Below are 19,877 nucleotides of genomic sequence, written 5' to 3'. Positions count from 1 at the left end.
AGCAAGTTGCACGTGAAAATTAGAAAAAAAAAATATCAATCACGATCTTAATTGAGAGATTTTCGCATAAATTATGGAATCAATTAAGGAAATCTGAATATGAATAACAGTATTATGGAAACAAAAAAATATCGAATCAATTAGGAATCAATCATGGTTGTAATTGATAATCAACCAACCACCCATGCTAATATTAAGGAAACAATTTTACATTTCTATAATAAAAAAAAAAATAATTTAAAATGATAATTATACTCGGCCATATGTAGTATAAATATCAATGATTCTTTGGCTTTGTCTCACCACACCACACCAAATCCAAAACTTCCGTAATTTTTACAATTAGAGGAGAGTCCAAATGGCGTTTTTAGGATGGTCATGGCACACTATAAAAGTTTGTTCGATTTTTATTCATGCGTTTTTATGAGATTATCTTCACAAAAATACTAAATAGAAACCAATCTAATAACCATAAACGTGATATGTCCGTAATTGAAGATGTAATTCATGAAGTCCCATGTGAAAATCAATGCGCCTCAATTGAAGATACATGGCATCCGAAATTGGCACATTCTAATTTTTTTGATGTTGATGCAATGGTGTTAACACTATTTCGTTCGGGTCGTCTTTTGAGTCATAAGGTATCAAAAGAATTCACGCATGATATATGTTATGATTCGCCTATATGGGATACTATTGAAGACGTTACTTCATCAAAACCTCGGTTTAGGGTACACTTGGATTGTGATAACATGATGTTGTACTACCTACACACTGTTCCTCCAAGGATTCATAAAGTGTGCGATGAGTGTTTCGAAGAATTGAATTTGGTCGACGGAAATCTTCTTCAATTAAGTAGAAATAAAACTTTATTGTATTATTGTGCAAGGAATATTTAGCAAGTTTTTATTACATACTCTTTTATATTAATGTAGTATGTTAATTCTCTTAGTTGAATTACAAAATAAGTCCAATTAGAGTTGTATTTTTTTTTCATTCTTAATATAAATATATACGTGTTTGCCAAATATTACTCATGGTTGGTTTCCCCTCAAAAAAAAAAAACTCATGGTTGGTGATTAATACATGTAATAAATTCAAGCTTCTAAATACCAACCAATGCATGCAAGCCATTAAATATTATCTACCACCTAATGCATGCAATACATTAAATGATAAATTTTTTGCCTATATAATAGATTGCAAGAATCCGGTTTTTTCAACCCCTCTTGCTTCCAATCCATCAAAATCGGTTTTAAAAATCGAAGCTAATTATCCTTCAAATTTCTCAAAAACAACTTATTTCATTAAATGGATCCTAGAGTTGCAAAACATGTCAATGATATTAACGAGTCTATGTATGAATTTTTTGAAGCATGGTCTGCCATTGATGAGGAGATTTCGAAATCTCTAAAAGCACTAGAGAAATTAGATGATGAAGATGAAGTGGAAACCATGGGTTATGTTGGTATGATTATCTCCTTTCGTAATAAGATTGAACTTGCAACAATAGAAGCAAAGGAAAGAGTTCAGTATTTGGATTCCCTAATAAATGATTAATGTACTTAAACGTGTTCAACGATTGGGGATGAAAAGCTGAGATTATGTCTTCAAGAAAAAAAAGTATTCAAGTTTAGGTGGTGTTATTCAAGTTTATCTCATGTATTGTTTTGCATTTCCATATTAACTATGTATTTCATATCTCTTTTTATTTTTGATGGTCATGAATTTTGTTCATTACATCAAAAGTCTTGCACTACATGACTAAATTAATTAAGTGAAATTTCATAGTAATTAATTTTAAATATGTATTATGTATATCTCTTTAGTTATCATGGTCATTAATTATGTTCAATAAAGAAAAAGAAATTATCACGATTTTTTTTTTTTTCCGGATCTAAAAATAAAAGGTGACTACAAATTTAAATCTAACGTAACCAGTTTGTATATTTCGATCTAACAATGAACATATCACCGTGGGATACTCTTATATGTGTTAAAGATTTTGATTTGATTTACCTTTTAATATATTTATTCGTTACCAAACATAAGCATTAAAACACTAATTATGAACATTTATATTTAGCAGTTTTGAAACGAAATATTCCAGTGATTTTTTTTTTTGATTGATTCCGAAATTAAGTGATTTCAAGCAACACATACTTTTATTTGCTGTATTTTTTTCTTATATATATTGAACATACAAAAAAGTTGTTTTATTGTCTTTTGTGAAATGGATCCTCATGTCAATAAGGTGCGAAAAAATGAGTTAACATTGCTAAATTCTTTGATGAGGCAAGTTCGCGTTCAAAATAAGGAAATAGGTATATATATATACTCCATATTATTATTTCCACACGTATTTTTTTAAACCTTACTTTTTTACATTCTGTTAAAACATTGTAGCTTAAATAAATCCTTTTTCGATTTTTTATCACATTGTAGTTCTAAAAAACAAAAAAATTGTTACATGAAGTCCCAAGTAAATAAGAAATCGTTACATTGTAGCTTAAATAAATCCTTTTTCGATTTTTTATCACAGTATAGCAATTTTCGCCTCTTTGTTCTGTTTGATTTTTTCTTTATTTTTGTCCACGTTTAGTATTAGTAGTATCATAAATTTATAATAATAGATTCATATTTTACAATCACCATACGAATTGGGTATTAGATTAATGGCAAATCATTTCCTTAAACAGCTTCATATTAACGTGAATACTACTTCATAAATATCTTTTACGTCACTTTATATAAATACACACTAAGTTATTACTCATAATCTTAATTCATATTTTTCGAAAACCTCTTCATTTCATCTTTCAAAATAATATTTCTCTACGGAAATGACATCTCAAAATGATGCCCCTGTTAAAAAAATAATTAATGTTTCTGATTTGGTTAAGGGAACAAAGTATATCACTATTGCAGTACGGATAATACGGGTTTATGAGAAGCCAAACTTTATGAACAATCTGGAAGCTGGTAGTATTGAAATGATTTTAATGGATGTACATGTAAGTGATATGTAATTATATTATATAGATAAATAAAATTTATACATGTTTATAGAGTATTTGTCTCTTTTACTAATAGTTCACGTATATTTTATATGTGTTTTTAGGGTACAAAAATACATGCCAGTATTCGGAGGAACCTAATAGTTGCTTTCTGGCCTAAGATTGAGGAAGGAGGATTTAGACATATTTCAAATTTTTTGCTACGTGATAATGCTGGATACGAGCTAACTACGCAACATAAATTCACCATTTCAATGAATTATGGATCGTCCATAGTGGATTGCAATGCTTTGGATATCCCACAATATGGTTTTGAATTTGTTCCATTTGGTGATATTTTGGCCAAAAAAGGTTCTGATGTTTATCTCATTGGTATGTTTAATTTGTTCTATAATTATTTCCTTTATTTCTATTATTTTTAGGGTATTTTGAAACGTACACCTTAAGTTGTAATTTTTTTTTTACTACCTATAGATATAATTGGGCAAGTGACTGCGTATGGTGAACTAACCAAGACCACTAAATCGAGGTGCATGACTATTGAGCTGATGGACACAACGTATGTGTATACCAAATTGTTACTTATTGACCATCTTTTTTGATATATTTTTTAAAAATTTTATTTAAATTTCAATATAAGAACTTATGAACTTTTTCATTGTTAATTCTAAATAGGAATGACAACCTAACATGTGTTCTATGGGGCACACATGCTTATGAGATGATAAATTACATAAATGCTGAGGGAGCTAATGGTGCAATTGTTGTCATCTTACAGTTTGCAAAACGAATCATGTATAAAGGTAAATCTTACTTTTATTTAATCCACGCATAGATTTCAATTTTCGTATTAAATATCTTTTAGTTTTTTAATTTTCGTATTAGATTTGTATTATATTTACATTTCGGACTAATTATGTATTAAATTTTTATTGAAGATTCAAGCAAAAAGTTAAATGTAATGCACGACTTAATTTTTTTTTTCCGGATATTTTAAGAAAAGTGACTAAATTGAAAATCTAATGTAAGTACTTCGTGTATTTTATATGTATATTAGATTCGATTTGAATTTTCGTATTAAATATCTTTTAGCTTTTTAATTTTCGTATTAGATTTGTATTATATTTAAATTTCGGACTAATTATGTATTAAATTTGTATTGAAGAATCAAGCAAAAAGTTCAATGTAATGCACAACTACTTTTTTATTTCCGGATATTTTAATACAAGTGACTAAATTGTAAATTTAACGTAAGTACTTCGTGTATTTTATATGTATATTAGATTCGATTTGATTTTTCGTATTAAATATCTTTTAGCTTCTTAATTTTCGTATAAGATTTTTATTATATTTAAAGCTCGTACTAATTATGTATTAAATATGTATTGAAGAATCAAGCAAAAAGTAAAATATAATGCACGACTTACTTTTATTATTCCGGATAATTTAAGAAAAGTGATTAAACTTTATATTTAACGTAACTACTTCGTATATTATATACGTATATTAGATTCGATTTAATTCATTTAACTTTTTTTTTGTGTTATAGATATAAATTTGTTTATCTGTTTTTTTTATACTAGGTGGTATTCGTGTTCAAAATTCTCGATATGCTTCAAGATTGTTCATTAACACACAACTATCTGAAATTATTGCTTTTAAAGATAGGTAAGTTATATTAATTTTCAATTAAATAGATGACATATCAGCCACATTTATATAATTAAAGATTTATATAATTAAAGTTTTAGCGATGATTAGTGTTATATATCAATTGCCCTAATTGACACTCAAAAAAACAACAAAATATCATGTAATTATAAGTTATCTAACACAATAATATAATTTGAGATTATGTGACTACATCTAATTATTTATATAAAACAACATATTCATTAGCATGTCAATATAGTTGTACTTAACCATGTAGGTGAACTATGAATATGAGTGTATTTTGTTCCACCTAATCATATCAAATACAAATACATAATTATTACAATTAAAATTAACAACAAATTACATCGCTTTAAACTATTAATTACATATAGTAGTAAACTAATATTAGGTGGAATAAAATAATTACTCATTCATAGTAACCAACATGGTTAAGTATTATTATTTAATTTATTGTACCAATTAAATATACGTTATGGATCACATAGTAAGCATGTATTGATAGATAGAATAATAAATGTAATTTATGTTGTGTCATATAAAGTTAAAGAAGTTATACCTGCGCTATCACATATCACCAAATATGTAAGTTTCGGACTCTATATTGTTGCATGCTATCCTACAAATATGTCTACATTATATATTAGCAACTAACTTTGGTTGTAAAATGAGAACATATGAAAGATTGAGTACATTATTAGATAAATAGGAAAATCATCTCTTGGAAAATGCATTATTAATAAAAAAAACTCATACAAATAGTAGGAACATACAAAATGCATACACATGTAGCACGATTTGTCTAAGATTATGCTACATGATTGTATTCCAGCATGTGTTGCAAAACTCAACAAATATCTGGCCAACTAACTCAACTGACGAATGAGAGTGATGACTTTTTGAAGCAAGAATATGTAAAAGATATTTTCGACATTATGAACATGAAGAAGGTGAGAATTTTGTCATTTCATGCAACAATATATATTAACATTACAAGAAAAATGACTAATTATCCTTAGTATACTTTTTCATTTCTCAGTCTTGTGTATGCGTTTGCCTAGCCACAATAGATGATATAGATGTTGGGTATAGTTGGTATTACGATGGATGCAATAGATGTATGAGTGGAGTTATTAGGGAAGATGATGTCATCCGGTGTAGAAAGGAGAATGTTGTGTTACGTAGTACAACACCAAGGTAATTATTTCTAATTTACTAATATAAAAACAAAGTATACAGTAATATTTAATATCAAGTTTCAATAAATGAAACATTTTTATAGTTTAATAGCTAATTTTAAAAAATTCTTATAGATTCAAGATAAAATTGATTGTTGCTGATAAATCTGGAGATGCTACTATTATGATGTTTGATAAAGAGGTGTCCAAATTAATTGGTAGAACAGCAAAAGAAATGGTTGCCTCTCAAAATCAGGATCGTTATCATACATTATTTATTTGTCAATTATAATACATGGTTTCTTATTTACATTTATAAATGCTAACATCAAAGTACATGTAGGTAGAAAACAATGAGTTTCCTGAAGAATTCAAAAGTCTATTGGGGAAGAGATTTTGTTTAAGGTCACTGTGCCATATAATAATGGCATTGATCAAAATTATTCCTACACTGTGAATTCTACGTCCGATGAACCTGAATTAATTAACAAGTGGTTTGAACTTTATGTTAAGTTGGAGGTATTTGATTTAATTCTAAGGATTTTACAATTAGTTTCATTATCTATTATTATGTAAACAAGTAATTGGTAATTACTTATGTAAACTTTTTTCTTCAACAGAACTCTATTGTTGTGAAAAAGGAGAGTGAGGCAGAAAGCGTGCAAGAATGTGAAGAGAACATGGTAATACTTAGCTATTTCAACTAATTTCGTCTACCCACATTTATCTACATATCTATTGTTTTTTAGCATTTCTAACAACCATTATTTTTTCAACATATTCAATAGGATCTCTTTCAATCGGAGACAGACTCTTCTCTATCCCACATCACACCGCAAAAGAGAGCAATATTACTTGATGAACATTCACCCTTAGGGATGCAGCTTTCAACTAACAAGAAACTCAAGTCTGTTATGCCTCAAGAAGAAGATGAACTCTAGATATTGTCGTTGAATTAAGAACTATATATAAAGTCTATCTATAGACTATTAGATGAACGTTTTAATTTGGTTGTTATTTATATTTCTAAACAATTTGCATACATTTATTCAGGATCTGGTTATTCTCCTATACATTCATTTCAAAACTCTTGTGGTTACGACATGATTGTTTATGAAAAATTTAAATATATCATTGATTGCCATATAGGTTATCCTCATTGTATAATGTTTAAGGAAATACTAAACATTAAATAACATGTCTTAACCTAACTGTTATAAATTATACATAACAAATAATATATATATAGATGTTTAAGGTAATATTAAACATTAAAGGGAAATTTCCTCAGGTACCCTTGAGGTTTGACGTAATTCCCAAATTACCCCTCACATTTGGGGAATTCCTCAGATACCCCCGAGGTTTGTGTTTGTGCTCAAAATACCCTTACTCTTGACGGAACCGTAACGCCGTTAACTTTTTTTTCTCTCTTTCTTCAGTTTCTCTCCTTCCTCTCACCCTCCTCCATGGATGAACCTCCAAGCTTTCTCTCTCCTCCCATCATCCCCCACCAACCACCCACCCACCCTTACCCCACCAAACAATCTCCTGCCTTCTCACTCAACCACCCACCCTTACCCAGCCCACCACCCAACGCGAGCCACCACCCACCCAACGCGAGCCACCATCTCTCTAACGCGAGCCACCACTGCAGCTGGGAAATTAAAACCCCAATTTCGAGTAGAAATCCAAATTTTCGAGCAACATTTTTGCAATCAAATTCGAATTAAACCTAGATTATTCGAGCAATCAAAACTCTAATTCGAGAAACCCATATTTTGCAATTAAATTGGGGAAATTTCGAATTAAACCCATTCGAATTGAATTGATGGTGGTATGCGAGAGGGAGGGAGGTGGGTGGTTGGGTGTTTTGCGTGAGTGGTGGCCGTTGGTGGGTGGTTCGTGCAAGTGGGGCAGTGGTGGGCATGATGGCTGGTTCGCGCAAGCGGGCCCGAGGTGGGTGCTTCGTGGAATTTGATGAGGTCGTCGTGACGAGAGGGAGGTGGGCTTCGTCCACCATTGATGAGGGGTCAGAGGTTTTTAGAGAAGGAGAGGAGCGAGAGAGAGAGTGCGACGAAGGAGAGAGAGTACGAGGATGCTGGTGGACGGCGAAGCTCCGGCGAGCGGCGGCCGAGGCATGGGCTGCGAGAAAAATGGGGAAAGTTTGGAGGATGGTGGGGGATGGTGGAAGGAGAGAGAAAGCTTGGAGGTTCATCCATGGAGGAGGGTGAGAGGAAGGAGAGAAACTGAAGAAAGAGAGAAAAAAAGTTAACGGCGTTAGGGTTCCGTCAAGAGTAAGGGTATTTTGAGCACAAACACAAACCTCGGGGGTATCTGAGGAATTCCCCAAATGTGAGGGGTAATTTGGGAATTACGTCAAACCTCAGGGGTACCTGAGGAAATTTCCCAACATTAAATAACATGTCTGAACCTAACTGTTATAAGTTATACATAACCAAAAATATATATATACATATATACATATATACATATATACATATATATATATATCTATATATATATATACATATATATATATATATATATATATATATATATAAGTAATATATATCTATATATTACTTATGATATCTCGCCTGAATCAATTTACGCCTACAAAAATAGTTCGTCGTCGCAACTATTTATAAATCATTGTTATATGTTATAAAAAAGAAGTTTCTTTTTTACGGTGATATAAGTAATATGTATGTATTTTTATACTAATGTTTTATATTTTAAACATCTTCTTACACACATTTTTAATACTGAATATCTAATTTAGTAAATATTAGACAACATATTTTAAGAGAGGAAAAAAATATCCGGCATTATAAAACAGTTTCTATTAATGCATCCGTTATTACCCATATATAAATAACTATACAGTTTTAAGAAAGTTCCCTAATGCATATCAAATCAACTTTTTAAAATGGCGTTATTACAGTTATTAGTATATGATCAGTAATATTTTGTTTCCAAAGTTGTGCGATATTGAAAAGCTTAATAATAGGCAATTATTCTTTGATTGATTCGGAAATAATTTGAAACATTCCTATTATATGATTTTCGTAATAACTGTTATATATAAAGCTACTAAGAAATCTTTACCATACTATACTCTATATAATATCTCCACAAAAAACGTACATATATTCTTCACACCTTTAGACAAATTAATCTTACAATGTTCTTATCCTTCAAATAAAATATCATATTCTTATTCGTTAATAATATATAGATTGTAGAAATGAGTTCTTCTACTAATAAACGTGTGAAGAAACGTTTAGATTATGGAAAAGAAAACGAAATTGGTGACAATACTCCATTTGTTTGTAACAATTCAAGTCAACTCCATGATGCTAAAGTTGCTATGCAAAGGAGGAAATCAATTTTGAACGATAAGCGAAGTAGAAGCCAAACAACACCTTTACTTGACATTTCTAATGGTAAGTTGATTTATAAAGGCACTATTTTTTGTCAATATATTAACATTTTGTGCAAATTGTATAGAATAATAAAGCATTTAATAAAGAAATAAAGTTATTCATCATGTAATGTTCTTACTATAACATACATAAGTCAATCAAATTGAATATATCTTTAATTTATCATGTATATAAATTATATAATTATTAATAATTATAAAGAAGTAAAGGGAAGACTACCTTCTTAATCTTAATATCATAATATGTTTTCTCACATATTTTCTTCAATGGCCACCATCTTTTGCATGCAAATCAAAACCTCAAAAAAAAAAACATTTATTGTATATATAAACTTATATATAATGTAGACTAACGCATACACAAATTGTATATATATATATAGTTGTACACAATTTTGAACTCATTCTAATTATACACAAATTATACAGTTTATAAAAAACATAAATGAGGTTCCATGCATGCAATGTAAATACGAAATTTATATCTTAGATTTGAATTATTATCTTTTTAATTTTAAAATAATATATATATATATATATTATTTTAGAAATATAAATATTATATACAGTTATAAATTATTTTAAATATTTTGTGTTACATTTATGTGAGAAATGTAGATATCCATATATCCTCAATACGATATTATTTTTTAAAATATATACGATTATTATTAATCTATTATATCATAAATATTATCAACTATATTTATAGATTGCGGAAGTGCATACAAGAAAAAATAATTCAGATGACATTGTATTTCTTACATATGTTAGCATATATTTTGTAGGTACATTGTATTAAAACTATTTATACTTATTATTATGTATAGATCACAGATTTAATTTAAAATAATTCATATGTTGTAATATACTAATGGTTTTTGCTAAGTTGTTATATTTGTAGTGTATATATTTTCGAATCATAACTAAAGAAGTCATGATAGTATTCTATTGCACGCGTATTTATAATAGTGCAAAAGACAATTTGTTAGATTGTATTACTATTTCCCATATATATATTAACATTTTCTGTTCAATCTAAAAAGATATATAACAATATAAACTATTTTCTTACATTCTTATTATGCATATATCTGTGGAAATTTTATGCAATAATAAAGCAATAAATAAACAAATGAAGTTATTCATCATGAAATTTCCTTAATATAACATACATAAGTCAAATTATTTGAATATATTTTTAATTTATCGTGTATCTATATTATATCATTATTATTAATTATAAAGAAGCAATGAGAACACTACCTTTTTAATCTTACTATCATGATATGTTTTCTCACATTATTTCTTCAATTGCCACCATCTTTTGCATCCAAATCAAAACCTCGAAAAAGACAAACATAACTTATGTATTTAACTATATATGAAATGAACTATAATTATGAATAAGCAACTAAAGAATGACATGTATTCGCATAATTAAATAACTATCATATGAAATACATTAAATTGAGGATATACATGCACTTTTTATTGTACTGTTCTTTATAAAGTGGTAATTTTAGATTGATAAATTTATCATATATTCATGAAATAATTTAGGTACTAATTAGTGAAAAAGCAAAATTTATACCTAGATTATAATATTTACTCTTATAATTAATATTTCACCAGATTTGTAACATGCATGAGAAGAAAATATACATATTCATAGAACTATAATTAATGACACACATATATATATTTATTCTAATGTTTTTTAAAAGTAATTATTTACTTTTATTTATCATTTAGGATAGTGAACTGTAAATTGTTTTTTTTTTTGACATGCATGCGAAATATTAAACAGATTCAACTATATTACTAAACAAAGGAAATAAATTAAACAAAGCTAATTTAAGATCGAGACATTAATCATATATTAATGAAATAATATAGGTATTAATTAGTAAAAGATTAAAATTTAAACTATATTATACTATTTAAAATATAATTTAAATTTCATAATTTTGTGACATGCATGCGAAAAAAAATATACACATTCATAGAAAATAAACACGAAACAAAAAAAATGACATGCATTCATATTCAGATACTAAAAAACAAAAATTAGATATTCAGATACTAGGATATTGAACTTATTTTTTGTTTTTTTAGATGCATGCGAAAGAAATATACATATTCATAGAAAATAAATACAGGAAAAAAAAAATTGAGGATATAAATGCATGTTTTTTATTTCGGTTTTTGAACAACTGAAAATTGTAGATCTATAAAATTATCATATATTCATGAATATATAGAATTATTAATAACTAAAAAAAAACGAAATTGATAAAAAAAAACCACAACACCTGTAAATCCTCAATCCTTGAAATAAATCGTTTCTAACTAATTTAAGATCGAGACATTAATCATATATTAATGAAATAATATAGTTTTAATTAGTAAAAGATTAAAATTTAAACTATATTATACTATTTAGAATTATAATTTAAATTTCATAATTTTTGACATGCATGCGAAAAAAAATATACACATTCATAGAAAATAAACACGAAACAAAAAAAATTGACATGCATTCGATATTCAGATACTAGAAAAACAAAAATTAGATATTCAGATACTAGGATATTGAACTTATTTTTTGTTTTTTTACATGCATGCGAAAGAAATCTACATATTCGTAGAAAATAAAACAGGAAAAAATAAAAATGAGGATATAAATGCATGTTTTTTATTTCGGTTTTTTAACAACTTAAAATTGTAGATCTATAAAATTATCATATATTCATGAATATATAGAATTATTAATTATTAAAAAAAACGAAATTGATAAAAAAAAACACAACACCTGTAAATCCTCAATCCTTGAAATAAATCGTTTCTCCACTTCTTCTTCAATGGAAATCAACATCAAATCCGTCGTGCATGCGATAATATACTTCCCAAAAATAATTTCTCCAATTTCTAAATCCCCTTTTATGATATTAAATCAGAAACCAATCGTTTTCTCATATTTCTGCTATATTTTTTGTGCATCTAATTTTTTTTTGTTGTGTAATTTGTTTGAAAGAAATCTGGAAATAAACGTTTGGCAAAGGAAAGTTGCCATTTTTACGTGAAGATGATGAATGTTCGAGAGAAAGAGAGAGAGAGAGAGAGATAGAGAGAGGAAGAGAAGATGAAGCGGCATTTTATATGAATTTTGTTGTAAATTTTCGGTTTCCAAATTTATTTATACTTAGGTTTTTAGTGTTTTTTTTATTTTTTTAGAAGGTTTTAAATGTTTAGTTAAGGTAGTATTAAGTAGTATGTAAGGAGTATCACATTAAAGGTTATGTTTAGTTGGATATGTATAATGGCTTTAAAACAAGTTATATATATATATCGATTTTTTATTTATATTGGGGTTGGAAATCTTATTTTTATGTAAACTCTGAATTACCACTTTTATATTTTGTTGATAAAGAGTAGATATTGACGTCATTTACTATGGATTTGATATGCATATTATTATACGGCCAATTTAAATAAATCAATTAATCCCCAATAAATAATTCGTTGTCGCACCTATTTATAAATCATGCGAATATGTTATAAAAAAACATATAGTTACTGTGGTATACGTTATATGTAGGTGAACATGTATTTAGTTATTTAAGGTTTAAGGTATGTAGTATTAGGTAGTATATAAAGAGTATCACATGAAGGTTATGTTTAGATGGAATGTGTAATGTGCTTTAAAACAGGTTATATATAAGATTTTGTATCTATATTAGGCTTGGAAATCATACTATGAATTTACACATTTATTTGAAAATATAGAAATGTCATGTCCTTATTAAGCGTTATAATTTTATTTCATTCATAAGTGTTATTTTATGTAAAATAATAAATATATTATTACCATCCATTTAATATTGTTTCATACATATTTAACAAAATTGTTAATTCATACAAAATCTATATTATTTATTTGTAAATCAACAATTAAATGATTAATGTTTATTCACTGGGCAAACGTGGCAGTTCAAATTTCGCTTTTAGTATACTACATTGTAATTCTTAGATGAACCACATAACTATTTTAATTTGCTTACTTCTATGCTTTGACAAGAATAACTTACTATAACATAAGTAGAATTAAAAGATTAATTTCATTGAATGTACATATGAATTCAAAACGATATCTTTTATATCCACCAATTCATGCTATTAACATGGAAAACATTTCTTATTTTAGTTACCACTCCTTCACTCAATCAATTGTTATCAAAAGAAGCTCAACAAAAATATGCAAGACAAAAGAGGAAGTTCATTATGTTAGAAAAGCGTGCAAGATTTACGCGTTCCTCTACTCCTATACGACCACGAAATAATATCACCATGCCAATCAACTTACCTCTTAATGGATCTTCATCAGGTATAAATCGCAATTGTATTAAGAAACATATCATCCAATGATTTTGGACAATAATTAGTTATCCTTTTGTTTTTATATATGCAACTAACATTTTAATTGTCTTGCAATTATAAGCGGTTTCTTCAAGTAATGGATTATCTCCTTTATCGTCGACAATTATAAACTTCTCTACTAATTCTTACGTAACTCCGATTCCTAATGGTGAGTGTATATAGTGTATTTTACTTTGAAAACGTATTACTTGCAAGATAGTAATGTAAAATTACTCTTAATGCAGTGTTTTCAACAAGTGCACCATCTTCAAGTTCACAAGATTTTAATTGTCATGTGGACATCACAACTCAATCGCCATTAAGTGCTATAACAGATTTTAGTGTCGGTTAGTTTATAATAAATTATTCCCTTATTGATTGTTAATTTGTCTAATAACGTTACTGTATAAACAATCTATATATATTTTGAAAAATTATGTGCTTCAGATAAAGAACATGCATCAAAGATAGCAAGGCATCAACGAAAACTTATAATTGAAGAGAAACGAAGTTCTGGTAATAAATTAATCTATTAGAAATATTACATGTTTATACTATTTCAGTTTTGGCATAGTATGATCATAAATATATAATACGTTGTGACCAACTAACATCACCTATTGTCGCATGAAATAGCGTCTACGCCATGTCCACTGTCAACAGAAGTTATACAACCTATGAGATTATGTAGTTCATTTAGATCAAAGACACGTGTTATCCGAAGTAAGCAAGTCCTTCAATCGGTTTCAAAGAGAATAATTCCAGGTATGTTATAGTAAATATTAATTAACTAATACAGCACCATAAATAGTAGGCAGATAACTTATACAGTTATTAAACTTCTTTGTTTATGCATTAAAAACAAATAGTTTGTATACAGATGACAATGATGTTGAAGGAAATGATATGCACGTCGACAGCAATTTAAATTCCAATGCGCGAGCAGAAACAATTGGTCCAGGTATAAGTCATGCAGTAAAGCATATATTATTTTGGTATATTTTTTGTTATATCGTGCTTTTTTTTAACTCAATTTTTAAATAAGAACACATGTAAATCCTATAACGCATACGTATCATATATGCTTTTTGTAGAGGCATCTAATGATGGTGACATTGTAGTCAATGGTGCGTTATTAGACTTACATATTATACTATCATGTTAAGAAGTTCATATAAAACACTATTTAAAGTTATAATTGTTTCTTTACTGTAGAAGGTTATTCAGATTTGGGAGATCCCACCTGTGTTTGCGAGTTCTGTGGAGCACAAATGTGGTTTGGTGAACGAGTAAACAAGCGAAATAAGAGTGGAAGACCAAAGTTTGGGATGTGTTGCATGCAAGGAAAAGTGCAATTACCTTTACTTAAGCGTCCACCCCAACTTTTGGAAGATCTATTGAAGAAGAGACATAGTAGAAGTGCGCACTTCCTTGATAATATTAGGGGTATAACATGATGTATTCTTTCACTTCTATGGGAGGTAGAATAATTGCACCAACTACTCATGGGCGTGGTCCATATACATACAAGATTGGAGGTCAAAATCATCACCTGATAGGCAGTTTGTTGCCGAACGATGGAGCACGTCCTAAATTCTCTCAACTATACATATATGATACTGAAGAAGAGGTTCAGAATAGGATGAGTGCGGCAAGGTATCGTGCTATTTTACTGCAAATATTTGAACATGTTATTTGTTTTAAATGTAATATATACATCCTCATTCATAATAAAGCAATGCTAACGTTTGAACGTACTATATTGCTTCAGTTCTAAAGACCCAAATAAATTTGAAGATCGTGTCGTTGCACAATTGAAGGATATGATTGATCAGCATAACCCATTGGCCAAGAGTTTTAGAATGGCTAGAGATCGTTTCGAATCAAACAACGGCGAAGACTTAAAACTTAGGCTAATTGGAAGAAGGGATTCTGATGGAAGGACTTATAACCTTCCAACAACATCCGAAGTGGCGCGCTTATAGTTGGAGACATTGATACAGCAGATAAGAGGGATGTAGTAGTCCAAAGGAAAAATGGAAGATTAAGGCAGATATCTGAGCTTCACCCATCGTATTTACCGTTACAATATCCACTGATTTTCCCATATGGGGAAGATGGATATCGAGTAGATGTTATGCATAGGACAAGACCGCATCAAGTAGTTCTACGAATAAAAGAGAACGACTTACTATGCGTGAGTGGTTTGCATACAGGATGCAAGATCGTGAACATGAAGCTGATACTTTGTTATTATGTCGTCGGTTGTATCAACAATTTTTGGTTGACGGCTACACTATGATTGAGGCAGAGAGGCTCTCCTTTCTAAAGAATAACCAACAAAGTTTAAGATCAGATAATGTGAAGAATTTAAGAGGGGTGTGGAAAGAGGTGATACAGAGGGATCTTCCAATGGCAATCGCATTGTTATACCAGCGTCATTCACAGGTGGACATAGCTACATGAGAGAGAACTATCAGGATGCAATGGCAATTTGTAGATGGTATGGTTATCCAGATCTGTTATAACCTTTACGTGTAATGCTAAATGGCCAGAAATAAGCAGATTCGTTCAAAAAAGGGGACTTAGACCCGAGGACAGACCGGATATCATCTGTCGAGTCTTTAAAATGAAGCTCGACCAATTGGTTAAAGACTTAAAGGAGAATGAGATATTTGGCCGAGTTAAAGCTGGTACGTATAAATCAAATGCGGTATAATGATGCTGATTTCTACATCTTTTTCTCATTTTAATATATATTCTTATTGAATTAATTGAATTTCATACTACTTTACAAAACATTGACTACATTCAAGATTAGTTGGTCTACTTATAAGGTTGTTCAAATAATGATACATACATATTTTCTTCTTTCTCCAGTTGTTTATACAGTTGAGTTTCAAAAGCGTGGCCTTCCGCATGCTCATATACTTCTTTTCCTGCACCCCGCTGACAAATATCCACAGGCAAGCGATATTGACAAGATTATATGCGCTGAGTTACCAGATCCAATTGAGGATCCAGATTTATATGAGACTGTTACGGAAATGATGTTACATGTGGTCCCTCCAACACTAATGCACCTTGCATGGATCAAAAAAAGTGCACAAAGCATTTTCCTAAAAGATTTATTGACGAAACAAAGGTTGATGAGGAAGGATATCCAGTTTATAGAAGAAGAGATAACGGAATCTCGGTTGAGAAAAACGGAGTGCATCTTGATAATAGGTTTGTTGTTCCTTATAATCCACAACTGCTTCGTAAGTATCGTGCCCATATAAACGTTGAATGGTGCAATCAATCCAGATCGATAAAGTATTTGTTCAAGTACATAAATAAGGGTTACGATAGAGTGACGGCTGCTGCTTATCAAAACAGAAATAGCAGCGATGATCCACAAAAGATTGATGAGATTAAAATGTATTACGACTGCCGTTACATATCTGCTTGTGAGGCAGTGTGGAGGATATATGGATTTCCTATTCACCATCGAACCCCTGCTGTTGAGAGATTGAGTTTCCATCTACCTGGGGAGCAAATGGTTGTCTACACTGACCAGATGGACGTGGAAGATGTACTTGATAGACCTAATGTTAATAAGACAAAGTTTTTATCGTGGATGGAATGCAACCAAAAGTATGAAGAAGCAAGACAGTTGACGTATGTAGAGTTCCCCACAAAATTTGTTTGGAAACAACCTACGCGAGAATGGGCACCTAGGTCGAAAGGTTTCTCACTTGGCAGGGTATACCATGTCACTCCAGGTTCTGGTGAGAAATACTATCTAAGAACGCTCCTTAATTTTGTCAAAGGTCCGACGTGCTACGAGGATATAAGAACTGTTGATGGTTCAGTGTATCCAACCTTCAAAGAAGCTTGCTATGCAAGGGGGCTGCTTGATGACGACAAGGAATACATAGACGCCATAACAGAGGCAAGCTTTAGAGAAACGGGGCATTATCTAAGGAATCTGTTTTGCATGTTACTTATGTCTGGTAGCTTATCTAAACCAGAAGACATATGGGAAAAAACATGGCACCTACTATCTGATGACATTCTATATAAACAACGTCGTATTCATAAAAAAAGGTACATGCTACAGTACTATGCATACTTACTTTTTTTTATCGCTTTCTTGCATGTTTAATAATTGTGCAACGAAAAAAAGATCACGATGACATATATGAAGGCATCTAATATTAAATCTTCTCTATCGCGTTGCAGATTTAACTCTAACTGATGAACAAATTCAAGCGTTTGCACTGGCAGATATTGAAGCTAAACTTCAAAGTAATGGTAGTAGTCTTCGAAAATTCAGTGAGATGCCATTTCCAGATGAATTAGTCGTGTTTGAAGGTCAAAATAAGCTAATAGCGGATGAGCTTTCATATGACATACCCTCCTTAATTCAAGAATATGACAAACTATTTCCCTGTCTAACCGAAGAACAACTAATGGTTTTCAACGAAATAATGCACTCTGTTAATGGCCAATCAGGAGGTGTGTTTTTTGTATACGGATATGGAGGGACGGGTAAGACATACATTTGGAGGACATTGTGTGCTGCAATTAGGAAGATGGGTGAAATTGTTTTGCCAGTAAAATCAAGTGGAATTGCGTCCCTACTTCTTCCAAAAGGTCGAACCGCCCATTCAAGGTTCGGGCTTCCACTCAATGTTTGTGAAAACTCTACGTGTGTAGCTATTAGGCCTGGTTCTGACTTAGCTGCATTGCTCATGAGAACAAAGCTAATTATCTGGGATGAAGCACCAATGATGCACAAATATTGCTTTGAAGCACTTGATAGGAGTTTAAAGGACATTATGCAAGCTGTTGATCGAGATAATTTGCATCGACCATTTGGAGGTAAAGTTGTTGTCTTTGGTGGTGATTTAAGACAGATTCTGCCTGTTATACCCAAGGGTACCAGGCAAGATATAGTATTTGCGACCTTGAACTCTTCGTTTCTATGGGATTCATGTAAGGTTTTGAAGCTGACACGCAATATGAGACTTCAATCATGTTCTTCTTCGTCTACCGCTAATGAAATAAGGGACTTCTCAGAATGATACTAAGCGTTGGCGATGGCAGAGGTGGAGGGCCCAATGATGGAGAAGTCGATATTGAAATCACCGAAGATATTCTTATAGACGGTGGAGATGACCCCATATCATCAATTGTCGACAGCACATACCCTTCACTCACTGATCACCTTTGGGAAGCCAAATACTTCCAAGAAAGAGCAATTTTAGCTCCAACTAATGAAATAGTTGAGAAGGTAAATGATCATGTGTTGTCCACAATTCCAGGTGATGAGAAAATTTACTTGAGTTGTGATGCAATTAGTAAAGATGAAGGGAACTTAGGGGCTCATGATATATATTCTACTGAATTCTTAAACACAATAAAGTGCTCAGGCCTGCCAAATCATAGTATTAAGTTAAAAGTTGGTGCTCCTATCATGTTGCTTCGTAATATTGATCAGACATCTGGATTGTGTAATGGCACGAGGCTGGTAGTCAAGCATTTAGGCAATCGAGTGATTGAAGCTACTGTCATTTCAGGGAGCAATGTTGGTGACAAGGTATTCATCCCACGAATGACACTAACACCGTCTGACTCAACAAAATTTCCTATTAGATTCCAAAGACGACAATTTCCTTTGACTGTGTGTTTTGCCATGACAATAAATAAAAGTCAAGGACAATCATTGTCGCACGTCGGTTTGTATTTACCGAGGCCTGTTTTCAGCCATGGTCAGCTATATGTCGCTATTTCCCGAGTCACGAGCAAAAAAGGACTTAAAATTCTGATTTGTGATAAAGAGAATAATGTGTGCAAAACAACTACAAATGTTGTTTACAAGGAAGTGTTCCAAAATGTATAACTTCATACACATTTTTGTAATGTTTGTTAATATAACTTTTACTTATTCTTTCATTACAGTATTTGTTGTCTGCTATTGGTTTCATTGAAAATTCTGTTTTATTAAGCAAATCACTTCCCGTGCATTTTCGCACGGGTCCCAAAACTAGTTAATTAATATATTAAAAGACGTACATAAACTAGGAACAGTGCCACGTGGCGCTCTCCCTAGTGAGTTTTAGTTCATGTAACCCATGTACAATGAAAAAAATTAGAAAT

At 30.5% G+C, this 19,877-nt stretch overlaps 1 protein-coding gene and 1 pseudogene across 1 annotated transcript; both read left to right on the top strand.

Annotated features, from left to right (window-relative positions):
• The first annotated feature begins 2,843 nt into the window (after positions 1–2,843).
• On the top strand, positions 2,844–6,810 carry LOC125494846 (uncharacterized). The gene is made up of 11 exons (XM_057392974.1): positions 2,844–3,014; positions 3,122–3,389; positions 3,492–3,576; positions 3,693–3,820; positions 4,601–4,685; positions 5,524–5,641; positions 5,731–5,888; positions 6,005–6,071; positions 6,275–6,388; positions 6,490–6,552; positions 6,658–6,810. The coding sequence occupies exons 1-11, from the start codon at positions 2,844–2,846 to the stop codon at positions 6,808–6,810; spliced, it is 1,410 nt and encodes a 469-aa protein (XP_057248957.1).
• A 9,116-nt stretch (positions 6,811–15,926) lies between these two features.
• LOC125494845 (uncharacterized) lies at positions 15,927–19,620 on the top strand (annotated as a pseudogene).
• The last annotated feature ends 257 nt before the right edge of the window (positions 19,621–19,877 follow it).

This window comes from Beta vulgaris, chromosome 2, assembly GCF_026745355.1.
Source record: "Beta vulgaris subsp. vulgaris cultivar EL10 chromosome 2, EL10.2, whole genome shotgun sequence".
In the NCBI taxonomy this organism is placed as follows: domain Eukaryota; kingdom Viridiplantae; phylum Streptophyta; class Magnoliopsida; order Caryophyllales; family Amaranthaceae; genus Beta; species Beta vulgaris.
Note: the sequence above shows the minus strand (reverse complement) of the source record. Positions and strands in the feature narration are given on the sequence as shown.